The following is a 15924-nucleotide window of genomic DNA, read 5'->3' as shown; positions in this document are numbered from 1 at the left end:
GGAGGGAGAGAGGGAGGGAGGCAGGCAGGGAGGGAGGGAGGGAGGAAGGCAGGAAGGAAGGAAGGCAGGAAGGGAGGGAGGAAGGAAGGAACGTTTTAAGTATGGGCAATAAAGTGAGAAAGAACAAGATGCATAAGATGATACTCTAGAGGTTCTGACTTTGCCAGCTAGAAAAATACTGCTGTGTGGGGAGCTTTGGGGGCCGCTTGGCAAGAATCTTACATTGGCCAAGGACAAGGAAATGGGCTTGGGGCAGAAATCTGACATTAGGCCATGACAAGGAAGTAAGTTCAGGCAGGAATCTTAATTTTAGGGTGGAACAAAAGAAGTAGGCTTCAGACAAGCATCTGATTTGGGCTTGGACAAGGAAGGGGGCTCAGATATTTTGATCAAGCTGGCAAGCCCTTAGAAACAGCCATCACCGATATGATCGATCGCAGGTCTTTGCTTATTGCCTTGCTTGTTCCTTGACTATTTGGGTTTATTGCCCTTATTATTTGCATGTAATTAAAATAGCATAAAGGAGGATTGGGAAAAAATAAACCTGCCTTCAGTTTCAGACTTAAGTCATGCAGTATTGTCTAATCATCTCTTTTCAATTCGCGCTAGAGAACCTGTTGACTGACTGAGTAGGCTTGGTCATTGCTGTGAGAATTGTAGACTCTCAGAGCTCTGGAGACTTGTGGGCCTGGGTACCAGAGTCTTTCCATGGAGATCTCTGGCCCAGCCGGGTGTGAGGGTTCAGGCAAAGGGAGCAGAAGGAGTCGCCTCTGTCACCTCCGCTGCTGCAGCTGGCTACACATCTGTTATATCTCAGTTACTCCATGCCACCCTGCACTGAGTTGGGCCAAGCAGGGCCAGGCTGGGCCAACCAGAGGTCGACTAGCCAGCGAGGAGTGCGGGGGTGGGGGGAGCTTCAAGTGTCTCAGACTAAGGAGTAGTTCTCACACACCTTTATTCCTCCTGGATAGGATTATATACAGTTTGGGGGTGGGTCAGGGCCTGACAGCAGGTACTTCTCATTGGCTTGGTCTGAGAGCTTAAAGATACCTTATCTGCATGTGGGAGGGCTTGGTGCTGCTCCTATGTGACTGATGGCCACAGACTTCTCTGTGTGGGGGTGGGTAAGGGGGGTTGTGGGAGGTTGTAGCTACATGACAGGAGACAGGAACCCTAAGGGGCATGGCCAAGCACCTGCCATTCCTTGCAGGTGACAATCACCAGCTGGGTCACCAGGGTTTTAAGCCTGAGCTCAACCAGGGACCAGGCTGCCTATCCCAGCTCACCATCCCACAGAGACTTAAGAATAGCAAGAACACAGTAGTTTATGGCTCTGCAAAACTGGGCATAACATCCAAGAATGGTGGCATGCTGACTGAACAGGGAAAAAAGTTTCTATACTCCTAATAATGCAAGCCTGTTCCTCCCTCTCGTAGTCTGAGTAAGAATGACCCCCCCATAAGCTCATGTATTTGGATGCTCAGGAATCAGGGAGTGGCACTACTTGAGAAGGATTAGGAGGTGTTGCCTTGTTAGAGGAAGTGTGTCACTGGAGGTGGGCTTTAAGGTTTCAGAAGCCCAAGCCAGGCCCAGTGACTCTCTCTTCTTGCTGCCTGTGGATCCAGATGTAGAACTCTGTTACTCCAGCACCATGTCTGCCTGCATGCCATCATACTCCCTGACATGATAATGGAATGAGCCTCTGAAACTGTAAGCAAACCTCAATTAAATGCTTTCTTTATCAGAGTTGCCATGGTCATGGTGTCTCTTCACAGCATCAGAACACTGAAAAAGATAGAAGTTGGTGCCAGGAGTGGGGTATTGATGTGACAAGCCTGACAATAACAATTGTTGGTGGAATGTGGACTTTGAATTAATTAGGAAAGCAGTTGAATGCTTTAAGTGGGGCTTAGTGGGCCATGCTAGTAGAGATGTTCCAAAGCAGAATATTAGCAGGTGGCCTAGAGACCATTCCTAAGCTATTTTGGTGGAGAAGGGGATTTCTTTCTTCCCTTGTCCAAAAATATCTGCCTGATGCTAAATGGAAGAGTTTTGGATAAATGGTACTATCAAAGGAGATTTTCAAGAGAGTGTAGTAATGACTGTGTTATGTGGTTATTAGTAGTCACTTTTATGTAGATAAAGATGAAAGGGAACAAGCTAAGCAAGGAAGACTGCAAAATATGCTCAAAGAGTTAAAAAAAAATACAAAAAAAAAAGCCTGATGCTAAATAGAATAAAGGGAGTGGTGGCCATGGGGTTCTGACTTTAGTGTCAAAATACAAGAAAGGGGTTATGGGGTCTCCCTCCACAGCCAAGGAAAGCCACTGAGGCCAGGCATATATCAAGGATGTCCCCGAATAGAGGTCCAGAGCGTCCTTTGGGTAAAGATATGAAGGTGAAGCCTAGATTGTGTTGAAGACCCCAAAATGTTAGAGATGCCAGAGTCATAGGATAGTGAACTAAACCTCCGATCTGTAATCAAGCCCCCAATTAAATATTCTCCTTTATAAGAGTTGCCGTGTCATGTGTCTCTTCACAGCAATAAAACAGTGACTGAACGACGCCCCTTTTCTTATTGGCTGAGTGATCAGGAGGATACAATCTGGGTCTTGTTTTTCCCTCTGACACATTTGTTTTCTTATCATTGTATTTTCTTCAACAAAAATGTATGGGTTCATCTCTGGTTTATGTCACCTTATCCTGGAGCTTATCAAGCACACGATCTGATTGTGTCTGCAGATCATTAGACAGCCTTGGCTGGAAGCAGTTTTCCACTCTAAACATCTAGTTTTGGGGGTAGTAGTTAAACTAAAAGTTTGGATGATAGCTAGCAGGGGTCCAGCGCTTTCTGTTTATCCATAATTGAGCCTAAACCACTTTTATTTTTAAAATGAACCATTAAATTTTATTTCTCAGACTCTTTACCACTGACCCAGCACCTTGTTTTTATGTTTTTAACTTTTGAGTCAGGATGACTAAGTTGCTCTGGCTAGCCTTGAACTCACTGTACATTCTAAGCTGGTCTCAGTTCTGCAGCAGGTCTCCTTCTCACCCTCCTAAGAACTGTGATGACAAGCATGCTCCACCACACCCAGCTTTGTGCTTCATGTTCTGTCTTAGGGTGTCTACTGCTGTGAAGAGGCACCATGACCACGACAACTCTTACAAAGGAAAACATTTCACTGGGGTGACTGGCTTACAGGATCAGAGCTTTAGACCATTATTGTCATGGAGAGAATCATGGCAGCGCACAGGCAGGCATGGTGCTGGAGAAGGAGCTGAGAGTTCTACATCTTGAATCTCAGGCAGCAGAAGGAGACTACTAGGCCTGATGTCTAAGACCTCAAAACTGCCCTCCACAGTGACACACTCCTCTAACAAGGCCACACCTCCTAATAGTGCCACTCCCTATGGGCCAAGCATCCAAACACAGGAGCCCATGGGGGTCATTCCTAGTCAACCCACCACACCTTCACGACTTGAATGCTGTTTCTACTGGTTAAGTGTCACTTAAGTGCCATTCTGAGGAAGCTTGTGAAAACAAGTGTGCTACCAATGAGCTACTTCCAAACTCATTTCAAACAAACTTGTGGGGCATTGTGGCACACGCCTTTAATCCCAGCACTTGGGAGGCAGAGGCAGGCAGATCACTGAGTTTGAGGCCAGCCTACAAAGTGCGTTCCAGGACAGTCAAGGCTACATAGTGAGACCCTGGGTGGGGAGGCAAACTTTGGATTTTTTGTTGTTGTTGTTGTTGGTTCAGTCACCCTGGCTAGATCAGTAGTGGAAAGACAAGGGGGCTGGGGAGACAGATCAGTCAGTGAAGTGCTTGCTGAACAAACAAGAGGACCTGAATCCAACCCTCAAATCTACATAAAAGAAAAAAAGTCAGGTGTGATAAGAGGCTTGTAGTCCCAGTACCTGGGAAATGATAGTGACAGGAAGACCCTGGAGCTCACTAGCCGGCCAGCCTGACTACAAAAATTCCAGGTCAGGGGCCTGGGAAGTAGGGAAGCTCTATCTCAAAATTCAAGGTGGAATGGTTCTTACACAATGATACCAGAGGTGTGACACACACACACACACACACACACACACACACACACACACTCACCTAAAAGTGCATGCACCCACACACACTCTCACCAGATACACCCATATACAAAGACAATGGTGGATTGTTTGTCCCAGATGGCAACCAGCAAATCCCATATCCAGAACTGGCCTGACCATGCCCATGACCCTGTGGCTAACCCCTGCAGCCCCGCCCTGGCACTTGTCTCCAAGTCTTCCTGGGTAAGAGGAATGGAGGAAGAGGCGGGAACAGAGTGTTTAAAGGATCTGGGAGAATTTCTGGCACTTCAGGGTGTGGCTATCCACCAGTAGAAAGCCCGTCATGGCGAGGATCAGGCTGCTTCTCCTCCTGCTGCTGGCCCTGCCACCGCAGCCCTCCTCACTGTCATGGCCAGACACTGCACAGGGCACCATGGCAGGCTTGATCCTGACTGCATTAGAAAAGGCTATCTTGTTCCTGGAGGACAGGCTGCCCACAATCAACCTGGATGGTGTGGTGGGCTTCCAAGTGCTCGAAGGTATGTGACCCTTGCTCTCAGGTGGATGCTAAGAAAACAAGTTCGCCCAGAACCCGGGACCCCATCCCCTCCCATTGGATAAGATGAGGACTCAGTGCTCTTCCTGGGTGTGTGGTTCTCAGCCATCTTTATCAAACTTTGTAGAATGAGAAAGGACTTAAGGCAATATGAGAACGATTTGGAAATTATACTCTCAGAAGGAAAAGGTTCCTTTGACAGCCCTTTCCTGACAGGCTGAGAACACAGTGGGTAGAACTCTCTGTGGGTCTTCAAGGAAAAGTCACTCTCCTAAGGGTGGCTGCAGACAAAACAGGAACCCTCCCCCAGATGGTGCCCCTACCTGGTTTCCTCCCCTTCTGTCAAAGGCAGCTAAAGTTCCTGAGGAAGACAGCCAAGTGTTTGTTAGCTTTGGAAGGCATAAGATCCGTAAGGAGTGGGCTGGAAACTGGCCAAGACACTGGAGACACAATGGTGTACGTGCATACACGTACACATGGGGGTTGCAGTGAGGAGAAGCCCACTGCCTGACGTGACAAAGATCCCACACCTGATGTCCACCAGGGCTGTGCCCTGGGCATCTCCATGGAGACTCCCATCCCCTCCAGGCTGAGACAAAGTGAAACAGAGACATGTAAGTGCCAAATTCCTCTAGACATTAAGAAGGATAAGCTAGGTGTGGTGATGTACGTTTTTATTCCCCGTGCTCAGATGGCAGAGGCAGGTGAACAATTGTGAATTTGAGGCCAGCCTGGTATACATAATGAGTTCCAGAACAGCCAGGACTACATAGAGAGTCGCTGGTTCAAAAAACAAAACAAAACAAAATAAAATACAACACAGAAGCAAAGAAGGGAAAGGAGGAAGAAGAGGAGGGGAGAGACTAAATAATAGTCACAACTTCCCTAGAGCTGCCTTTTCTGTTAAGCATGGCAGATACAATGCCAACCCAACCCCATATTTGTAAGAACCTATGAAGATATCTTTTTTTATTGGTGTTTTTGCTTTTGTTTTTCTGAGACAGGTTTTCTCTGTGTAGCCCTGGCTGCCCTGGAACTCTGTAGATCAGGCTGGCCTCGAACTCAGAGATCCACCTGCCTCTGCCTCCCGAGTGCTGGGATTAAAGGTGTGCGCCACCACTGCCCAACAAGATATGCTAAATGGTAGATGAATAAGCATTGGCCAAATTTGTAAGAACAAATTCATGCCTCCACATATCCCTCCCTACTTATCCCTCAAAGACTGCTGTCTGCCAAGTTAATACAAAAAGCTGGGCTTCATATAGTGCTTTCTTTGTACAATAGAAAATGCTAAGTCTCTACACATTAGCACAGTTAATCCCTAAACACTCCCCTGCCCAAGAAGTAATACTTTATGATGATAAAGGAAAAGAAATTAAGTGGCTTTTTCTGGCCAGTTGATAAAAATCTCATAGAGAATCCAGACTTGAACCCAAACCCAGTCCTAGAATAAGTTCTCAGCCAGACCCACAGTCCAGATCAGCTTTATAGAAGCCTTGTTTCCACTCTGGGCCATGAGCTCGGTGTGTTTTCCTCGGGTGTTTTCCCTGCTTGTGTGCTTGATCAGATGTTGGAATGAACGACTTTCAACCTCCCTTTCAGTGCAACTCCGAGGAGTTCAGGAAAAATGGGCTCACAAGCCCTTGCTGCAGCCTCTCAGCATGCGTGCTGGACAGATGGCCAACACACTGTCTGCTCTCCTCCAAAAATCCATCTTCTACCTCAAGCAGAGTGACCCCACGTACCTAAGAGGTAAGAGCAGGGTGGGACTATCGCATCAAAGGCAGCATCCTGAGTGCTCACGAAATCCCAATGTATCAACACTTCCTGAAGCAAGGCAGGGTCCACACAGCCCACACCAGTCTTCAGGAAGGCACAGGTGACCCACTTCCTGGTTTCAATCCAGACTTCCCATCCTAGACCAGACAAACAGGTGGCATGCCTCCATGGTGAGAGCATTTGAAAAGGTCTTCATCACTTTGCACAGAGAGCTTTGTGCCTACCACTCTGTATCTTGTATCAAAAAAGTTCATCACCTTGCCCCCTTTAAGGATCCCATGGAGACTTCCAAACCTATAAATCCAACTCATATGTTCTTGGTGGGGATGGGGGCATGTCTAACTCTAGTGCCTATTGTGTGACACCTTCTCTGGGGAGACATGAATGTCTATCTACCCCAGATAGGGGAATGATGACAGGCCAAAATAATGATAATGAACCAGTGAGTTTATCAGGGTCACTCACAGCAATATGGATACGGGGTTACTCACAGGAGTATGGAGGACTCAAGGACAGCTACGTCATTGAAATCCAGCGCAGTATGGATGACGACTTTCACAAGCTGGAGCTGTTACCATCCAGAGGTCTAGATCACATTTTAGAAAAGGGCACCAAGGACTAGTAGAGATGCAGCTTAGCTGTAGAGAGTTTGCCTAATGCATACAAAGTCCTGAGTTCCCTCCCAGCAATGTATAAATCAGCCTTGGTGGTCCATGCCCATAATCCCAGCACTTGCTGAGGTGGAAGCAAGAAGACCTGGAGTTCAAGGTCATCCTATATAGTGAGTTTGGGGCCAACCTGGGCTACATGAGACCTGACAGGAAAAGGGTAACTGGTGTAAGTCAAATGTTGTGCTCAATCCAGGGAAACTTGGGAAGAGTGGCCACCTGTTGAAGCCTTAGGTCTCAGGGAAGGTGTCCTGATAGTTCTATGCCAGTTTAACAAAAGCTAGAGTCATTTGGAAGGAGGGATGTGACCTGAGAAATGCCTCCATATGATTTGCATGTAGGAGAGTGTACAGTGGTTTCCCTTGATTGGTGTGGGAGGAGCCCTCTCACTATGGGTGGTATCACTTCTGGGGAAGTGGTCCTGGGTACTCTAAGCAAGCACTCCTCTACAGCCTCTGCATCAGCTCCTGCCTCCACTCTCCTGCCCTGTTCCAGTTGCTGCCCTTTCCTGTCTTCCCTCAGTGATGGAGTGTGACCTGAGAGTTTTAAGCTGACATAAACCCTTTCGTACCCCAAGTTGCTTTGGGCCACTGTATTTTATCACAGCAGTGGAAACTCCAACTAGGACGAGGAGCACGCACTTTCTGGGCTGGGATAATCAGCAGTGCTATAGCTCAGTCCCTGAGCACTCAGTACACTGGCTACCGCTCCTTTTCTGCAGAGTTCCAGCCAAGCATTCAGCCTGGGTTTTGGAAGTTGCCCAATGCCTGGAAACGCACCAATGCCTCCCTGGTCTACCCCTGGCTGGAGCCCCTGGACTCTTTCTCAGAGGAAAGCAGCGATGTGTGCCTGGTGCAACTTCTAGGAACCGGGTGGGTCCCCCAACATCCCAGTACCTGAAACCCCCATAATGACCCCTTGGCCACAGCCAGAGCCTTTAGCAAATGCAGGTGAATGTGCACACTCAGAAGCCCTCTCCCACCCTACTCCACAGAATCCAGGTCTCACTTTCCCTGGACCATAGCGCTTGACCTCCTCCCCAAAGTGGCTTTCTCTGAGTCCCTCTCCACAGGACAAAACCTCAGTCCTCGCCAATTCTTTCAGGGCCCCATGCACCTCCCACCTAGTCTCTGGGGGCTATTTACAGACTCCATGGATCCAGGGAGACAAGACCAAACATAGTCTCACTCCCTAGCTCCTTCTGTAGCCAATGGGCTTGCAGCAAGGTCTAGGGCCCTTTAGTGCAGGGGGCAGGGCAGGAATAGGGGCACTATCTTCTCAGCCTCCTTCAGAGAAGGTGCCAAGCCACAGGTGACCCACAGAGGGCCTGCACTCTAGATGGTAACCTACATTATCATATAGGATATGACCAAGTATATTGAGTCCAGACCACACTCCCTGAGTTGTTGGGTTTGAATGGTCCTTCATTTAGGAGGCTGATAGGAAAGATATTTGGGGACTCGGTGGAGCAAAAGGAAGTCAGACACTGGTGGCTACCCAAGCCCAGGACAGTTCAGCATAGTCTCCTCTGAGCTAGATCAAGACCAGACACAGCCAGTCACGGTGTCACATGATGTCATAACCTGTAGTGCCAGCACTCAAAGAGGCGGGGGACAGGAGGACCAGGCTACAGAATGAGACCTTGTCTGAAAACAAAGACCTACGGCGACATCTGTGTTTTATTTGGCAGCCCTTATGCTTAGCCCAGAACTCTCACCCTAACAATCACTGAGGGAAACACAGGTGGCCAGACCCAGGGTGGGATAGACAGGGAGCGTTGTCCTCATCAGCCTGGGTTGTCTCCTCCCAGGACAGACAGCAGCCAGCCGTGCAGGCTCTCCAACTTCTGCAGAACCCTTATGACCAAGGCCGGCTGCGCAGGCTACAGCCTCTCCCATCAGCTGCTCTTCTTCCTCTGGGCCAGAATGGTAAGTGCTGTGCAGAGAAAGAAAGCTGATTCTCGATTCCACTTCTCCTCCCACCGCACAGTGTGGTGACCCTGCCCAGCCATGCTTCCCAGCAGCACTTGGAGCTGCCTTCCAAGACCTTTGGGGGTGGGGGTGGGGGAGTTAATATTTGCAGAGCGCCACCCAGTGTTTGTTCTCATGCCAGGCATCACCTAGCCACATTTCCCACTAAACAAAATGCCCTAGTCTAAGCCCTGCCACTAGTGAATGCAGCACAACACGACACTGTAATCCTGCTTAAAACGTTATAAAGCTTTCTGAGACCCGTTTGTTACTACTGTGAGGATGACAGCAGCTCAGAATGTCAAAAGGTCAGATACACTTGCGTGGCCTTCCCTTTCTGGAAAAAGACTTCGAAGCTCAGAAAGGGTAATGAGTGAGCCACGGTCACTCGGCTCTTAGCCGACCAAGCCAAGCCAGAGTGGGAGCTGACTCCAGTGACCTGCGAAGTGGGTGTGGCTGGGGAAGGAGAGAGCTTCCTCCTAACACAGCCCTGGCAAGACCTGCTCAGAGCTGCAGGCCTTCCCGACTGAGCACGTGTCTCCCACACACTTATGTATCTCCTGTTGTCTATCCCCCAGCAAGGGTGCACGGAGGGACTGTTCCTCCACAGCCAGCACTACATGGACATCTTCTGTGCCAATATGATGGGCCTGAACCAAAGAGCTGAGGCCACTGGATACGCCTACCCTGTCCAAGACCTCTTCATGGAAAACAGTGAGCCTGGCCTTCTGCCCGCAGCATAGAGTAGAGAGGTTTTGACAAAGGGGTTGCATGCATACACCTGGGATTGCTAAATTAAGCAAGTAAACACAGAGGCTACAGGGCTGGGGAATAGTTTAGTCAGCAAAGGGCTTGTTTCACAAGCCTGAGGACATGAGTTCTATCCCCAGCATTCCTGTGAAAAGGCCAGGTAGGGTGAAACATGGCACACCTTGTAATCCTAGAGCAGAAGAGGCAGAAACAGGTGGATCCTGGGGGCAGGCGGGGGGAGGCAGAGACAGGTGGATCTCCTGGACTTGGTCACCAGCCAGCTTAAGTGAATGGGTAAATCCAAGGTCCCTCCAAGAAACCCTGTCTTGAAAAACAGGGTAAGGCTGGCTAGATAGCTCAGGGAGTGAAAAAAAAAAAAAAACGTACTCACTTTTAAACCTATGCATGTGAATCCAGTCCCTGAGACATGAGTCCCAGGGTGGACGGAGAGAAGCAGGTCCCACAAGTTGTCCTCTGATCTCTACACACATACCACGGCATGCACACAGAAAGAAAATAAATAATGCAATAAAAAATAAGATGGGCAATTCTTTGGGATTGATACCGTAGTTAACCTCTGCCTGCCATGTATACTTGCACATGTTGCTTGTTAGGGGCTTAAATGCAACTGATCATTGTGTGTCTACTTGTCACAGTGACTGTACTTTGTCCATCAAGAACAGGAGGAGTTCTGGATAGACTGATCAGCTGGCACACAGACACCACCCCATCCACCCCCCACCCAGCCAAGATCTTGGAGATAAATAGAAAGGGAGCCCCGGGGTGGCTGCTTGTTTGCCAGGACATCCAAACACCCCCACCAAGCCTGACTCCAGCAACTCTGTGATAGCACAGGAGAGGCAGGACCAGGGCCTGGGAGCCTCTGGTGGCCAAGAGAACCCAGGCCTTGTAATCCTAGAGCAGAGAAGGCAGAGACAGACAAGTCCCTAAGTGTCCCCCTTGTGTGGTAGGCCAGGGACACAGGAAGAGGTGGAAGCCGGCCGACAGGGTGCCTTGGTGTGTTTGCAGTTATGTTCTGTGGTATGGCCGGCTTCTCTGACTTCTACAAGCTGCGCTGGCTGGAGGCCATTCTCAGCTGGCAGAACCCCCAGGTGGGATGCTTCGGGAGGCCTGGTGAGTTGCCTGCCTGCCCCAGCTGGGAGCATTGTTTGGTGGGGTCCTGGTTTCTGGGTCGCTCAAGAAGAAGGATATCCTGGCACTGAGAACTGGTGATTTAGAACAAGCAAGCACACACATGGGTCTAGAAGGAACTGACATTCTGAGAGCCCAATTCAGCCAGTGGGACGCCATCTGCGGGAAGACTTAAGTTGCTGCACTTGTGTTAACAAATCCATTTCTTCAGCATCCCCTGAGCATCTGTGAATATGCCAGACAGACATTATCTGGGTGGCAGAGAAAGTCAGAGCTGTAGAGAATGGGTAGATACTCCCTCGCCACACCAATGGATATGGTCATGCCAACTTCTGCCAAGAGCAGAGAAAGCACAGAACACTGGCGAAGGCTCTTCCATTCCCTGAAGCTATCATGGAAGGCCACCAGGAGGGCTACCTAGTTAAGAAGCCAGGGATGAGTCTTTCCAACCTTGTGACATGTGGCCTCAGGTTGTCTCTGGGCTAATAATGACCATAAGTCATTTATTTGCCTTCCTTGAACCTTCCATGAATCTCTAGCTTGTGCCTGCCACAGAACAGGTATCCAGGAAAAGCCAGAATTTCTATCCAGAAACTTGGAGTCCTTAAAGCAGCACCTGCCTTTGAGATAAGAGGAAAGCTAAGACATGGTAATGTACTAGGGCTTGGAAATACAAAAAGATATGGTGATGCCCAAGACTTCGTGATGCCCAAGGCATGATGATGCCCTATGGCTTCATGATGCCCTAAGACTTAGTGATGCCCTAAGATATGGTGAGTCCCTAAGGCTTGGTGATGCAGCCCTGTCATCCTAGCCACTGAAGAGACTGAGACTGGAAGATCAGAAGTTCAAGGCCTGAATAGCTTTAAAGTGCATTTCAGGCTGGTCTGAGTCTCAAAATATTATTTTAAAATGATGCAGGACTTCAAGAAGGCTTAGGGTGTAAAAGCCTTTGTAACCAAATCTGATAACCTAGACTCACGTGGTAGAAGAGAGCTAATGACAAGTTGTCTTCTGACCTCTACACACACACACACACACACACACACACACACACACACACACACACACACACACGATTTAATGTAATAGTAATCTTATTTTTAACTAATTTTTATGTGTGTGAGTGTTTTCTCTTCATATATTATGTTTGTGCGCCATATGTATGCAATGCCCACAGAGGCCAGAAGAGGACTCAGTGCCCTTAGGACTGCAGTTACAGATGGTTGTGAGCTCCCATATTGGTGCTAGGAGTCAAACCCGATCCTCTGTGAGAGCAGCCAGTGTTCTTCACCACTGAGCCATCTCTCCAGATCTAATAATAATTTTAAAAAGGGCAAAATGTGGAGTGCAGGCCCACATGTATAAGACCCCAGATTCTATCCCAAGTATCACAAGCATAAATAAAAAAGATGAAAGAAGTTTCAAAAGCAGCGACTCACATCTATTATACTATCTATTATAACACCAGCATTATACTATCTATTATAACNATTATACTATCTATTATAACACCAGCATTATACTATCTATTATAACACCAGCATTATACTATCTATTATAACACCAGTATTATACTATCTATTATAACACCAGTATTATACTATCTATTATAACACCAGTATTATACTATCTATTATAACACCAGTATTATACTATCTATCTATTATAACACCAGTATTATACTATCTATCTATTATAACACCAGTATTATACTATCTATCTATTATAACACCAGTATTATACTATCTATTATAACACCAGTGCTTGGGAGGCTGAAGCTGAGACCCTAACAGTTCTGCCTGGTGGTGCACGCCCTTTAATCCCTGCACTTAGGAGGCAGGTGAAGATGGATCTCTGGGAGCTCAAGACCAGACTGGTCTACAGAGTGAGTTCCAGGGCAGTCAAAGCTATACAGACCCACGTCTCAAGAAAACAAAAACAATATTACAATGGTTTCCAGAGTGCAGAGCTCTAGGCCCAACACTTGATTGGGCAGGGTAGACCCTGCACTTTTTAGGAGGCCCTCTAGAGGCAGGGGTAAGTTGACAGAGGACAAACGTGGCCCTGAGGTGGGATCTGCCGCTAGGCACAGCAGAAACCTAGAAGATCCAAGTCCCTTGAGGGGTCATGGGGGAGAGGCTTATTGAGTGAGTGTTAAAGCTCATCCCGACAACTTCACCTTTGGCTCTTCTCCAGACACAAAGGGTGAACCTTCTGAAGTTCCACATCAGCAGGGCACTCTGAGAAGAGTGCGAAGGCGGGAAAAACTGTTCGCAGGTAAGTAATGCCTGGGGGCTCATTTACCCATCACCCAAACAATCAAGGCTCTCACCTGCGTGGTGGTGGTGGTTGTTTTCCCCTGGTACCAGGGAATAAGACCTTGGGCCTCCTCACTGAGTGCTCTACTACTGAGCTATTCCTGTTTGCTCTCAGTGAAAAGAGGTCTGAGCCACTGAGGAGCCCTCTTACTTGTAGAGGCAAGAGCAGAAGTCAACATCTATGACGAGCTTCTTAGTTCTGTACAGAACATCAACATGCTCAGGAACATTGGCTGGGGGCAGGGGGGGGACTCATATAGTATTTATGATGGATTGTGTTGGACAAAGGGCCAAGTTTGCTCCCAGGACTTCTTCCCCCTCCCACCCCAACAGATGGCTGTTCGTGCCACAACACAGCCACTGCCGTCGCAGCCCTGGGTGGCTTTCTCTACATCCTGGCAGAATACCACCCAGACAATGGAGATGCACATCCAGAATACTACCCAAACAATGGAGATTCATATTCATCCACACAGTCACCAGCAAGCAACTACCAAGATGGTGCTGCCAGCCCTGAAGTCCGGAGGATTGGTAGGCCCCTTAGCGTTTCTTAAGTCCTGGCGTCAGAGGTCACAGGCTGAGGAGGCGATTGAGGAAAGTGACCAGCTATACCCCCATCGCCATTTCTGGGTGTTTAAAAGTCTTGGGAGAGCAGGGCCAGGGAAGGCAGGGTTGGAGAGTGGGGTGGCCCAGATGTCAGCAGACTACATAAAGCACAGTCAATTGAAGCTGAGTCTTTTGTCTCTTGTGTAAAAGTGTCAGATCACATGTTGAGACAGGGTCTCACTGTGTATCCCTGGCTGGTCTGGAACTCACAGAGACCCTGCCTGCTTCTGCCTTCAGTTGCTGGGATTACAGGTACATTGCATCTGTGTGTCAGATCTTGATATGTAGTCTAGATTGGGCTCAAGATCCTTCTGTCTCCACTTCCTGAATGCTAAAATCACAAGTGTGTGCCACTATCCCCTGTTTGGAGTCGAGTCTTGTTTTCTCAGGCATAAGGACAATCTTGGATGATTTCAGATCTCTGTTTCAAGTCCCTTATCTCAATCAACACAAATCCTGAATGGACCAATGTTCTACTCTGTTCTCTGTAACTATAACAAAATAACTGAGGCTAGGTGATTCATAAGTAAGGGAAGTTGTCTTGGTTAGGGATTCATGACTGTGAAGAGACACCATGACCAATGCAACTCTTATAAAGGACAACAACTAATTGGGGGTAGATTATGGTTTTGGAGATTTAGTCCTTATCATGGCAGGAAGCATGGCAGCACACAGGTAGACATGGTGCTGGACAAGGAGCTGAGAGTTCTACCTCTTGATTCAAAGGCAGCAGCAGGAGACTGTGTACCACACTGGGCTTGAGCATTGGAGATCTCAAAGTCTGCCACCACAGTGACACACTTTTTCCAACAAGGCCACGCCTCCTAATAGTGCCACTCTCTATAGGCCAAGCATTCGAGTACATGAGTCTATGAAGGCCATAGGAATTCAAACCATCAAGGAGGTTTCTTTGGCCTACAGTTCTGGAGTCTGTAAAGTGCAGGGCCATGGTACAGCATCAGGTGAGAGCCTGTACACTGCTTCATAAGATGGCAGAAGGACAAGGGATGTGTGAGACACGGATGGGGAGGGAAGCTGGAGTAAGACAGATGCACACCATGATAACAAACACACTCCTGACAGAGTGGCGTGGCTCCTACCAGGAGGACCCACAACCAGGTCTTCTAAGACTCACCTCATCGTCTGTCATTTTGCTTTGCATTTTGTTGTTGTTGTTGTTGTTGTTTAGTTTTTGGGGTATTTTTTTGTTTGCTTATTTTTCCTGAAACAGTGTCTGGCACTGTGGCCCATGTTAGCCTCTAACTCGCAGCACACCCCCTCCACCTCAGTACTGGGGATTATGGTGTGTGCCACCGTGCCTGACCTGAGGTGGTTCTGCTTCTTAATAGTGGTAGGATGGTAGTTAAACTGCAGTGTGATGGCTGGAGGAAGAAGTGAGGCCGAGATCATCCTGTGGCCATGAATGGTGACAGGAGCTGATTTCTACATCCTGTGCACAGAACTCTGAAAGTCCTGAGGGCATGGTGTGTGCAGACCCAGCACGGTACAAAGGCAGTGCAGACTGCTCAGTGGTTAGCACTGTTACTTTGACCACAGGCTACAGTGCTCTGTGTCACTGGACAAAGTCACTGCAACACATGGCTTCTCTGTGACTCAGTTTCCCATTCGGTAACATCAGGCTGATGACAGTACCTATCTCAGTATGACAATCACAGCGTGGAGATGATGTCCTTAGAGTGCCAAATGCTGTGCCTGTCACACCAAGTGCCAAGCAAATGTCACCAGGAGTTACGAGGTTAGATCGTCATAAAATGAGGGGAGTGTACCAGATCATCAGAAGGCACAGCTGGCCCTCCCTGGAGTGTCTTCCCCTCCCACTTCTTCCCACTGACTCAAGACATTATTTCAATGTTTTAGCATTTTAGAAAAGATCTTCTAGAACATTCTTAGGGGTTCAGTACCATCTGTAGGGATGGCGGTACACCGTGAACACTGCTTGTATCAAGCTTTAAAGTAAAAAGCAAGCCCCCAACTCACCCCAAATCCAGAAGGTGCTGTGCCATAAGTGGAAAGACTGCTGATATACTCATGTGACAGTCAAGCCA

The 15924-nt window shown here is 48.2% G+C and overlaps 1 protein-coding gene across 1 annotated transcript; it reads left to right on the top strand.

Moving 5' to 3' along the window:
- Nucleotides 1-4365: 4365 nt before the first annotated feature.
- Nucleotides 4366-13978, top strand: C12H16orf89 (chromosome 12 C16orf89 homolog). The gene is made up of 8 exons (XM_021209903.1): nucleotides 4366-4595; nucleotides 6215-6364; nucleotides 7781-7931; nucleotides 8870-8987; nucleotides 9608-9743; nucleotides 10809-10913; nucleotides 13131-13211; nucleotides 13586-13978. The coding sequence occupies exons 1-8, from the start codon at nucleotides 4400-4402 to the stop codon at nucleotides 13804-13806; spliced, it is 1158 nt and encodes a 385-aa protein (XP_021065562.1). The 5' UTR covers nucleotides 4366-4399; the 3' UTR covers nucleotides 13807-13978.
- The last annotated feature ends 1946 nt before the right edge of the window (nucleotides 13979-15924 follow it).

This window comes from Mus pahari, chromosome 12, assembly GCF_900095145.1.
Source record: "Mus pahari chromosome 12, PAHARI_EIJ_v1.1, whole genome shotgun sequence".
In the NCBI taxonomy this organism is placed as follows: Eukaryota; Metazoa; Chordata; class Mammalia; order Rodentia; family Muridae; genus Mus; species Mus pahari.
This window is presented reverse-complemented; position numbering and strand designations above follow the sequence as displayed.

Coding starts and splice junctions, on each gene's coding strand:
- C12H16orf89 (XM_021209903.1), top strand. CDS start 4,400: ATGGCGAGGATCAGGCTGCTTCTCCTCCTGCTGCTGGCCCTGCCACCG. Junction 4,596..6,214: donor GGGCTTCCAAGTGCTCGAAG/GTATGTGACCCT, acceptor CCTCCCTTTCAG/TGCAACTCCGAGGAGTTCAG. Junction 9,744..10,808: donor AGACCTCTTCATGGAAAACA/GTGAGCCTGGCC, acceptor GTGTGTTTGCAG/TTATGTTCTGTGGTATGGCC.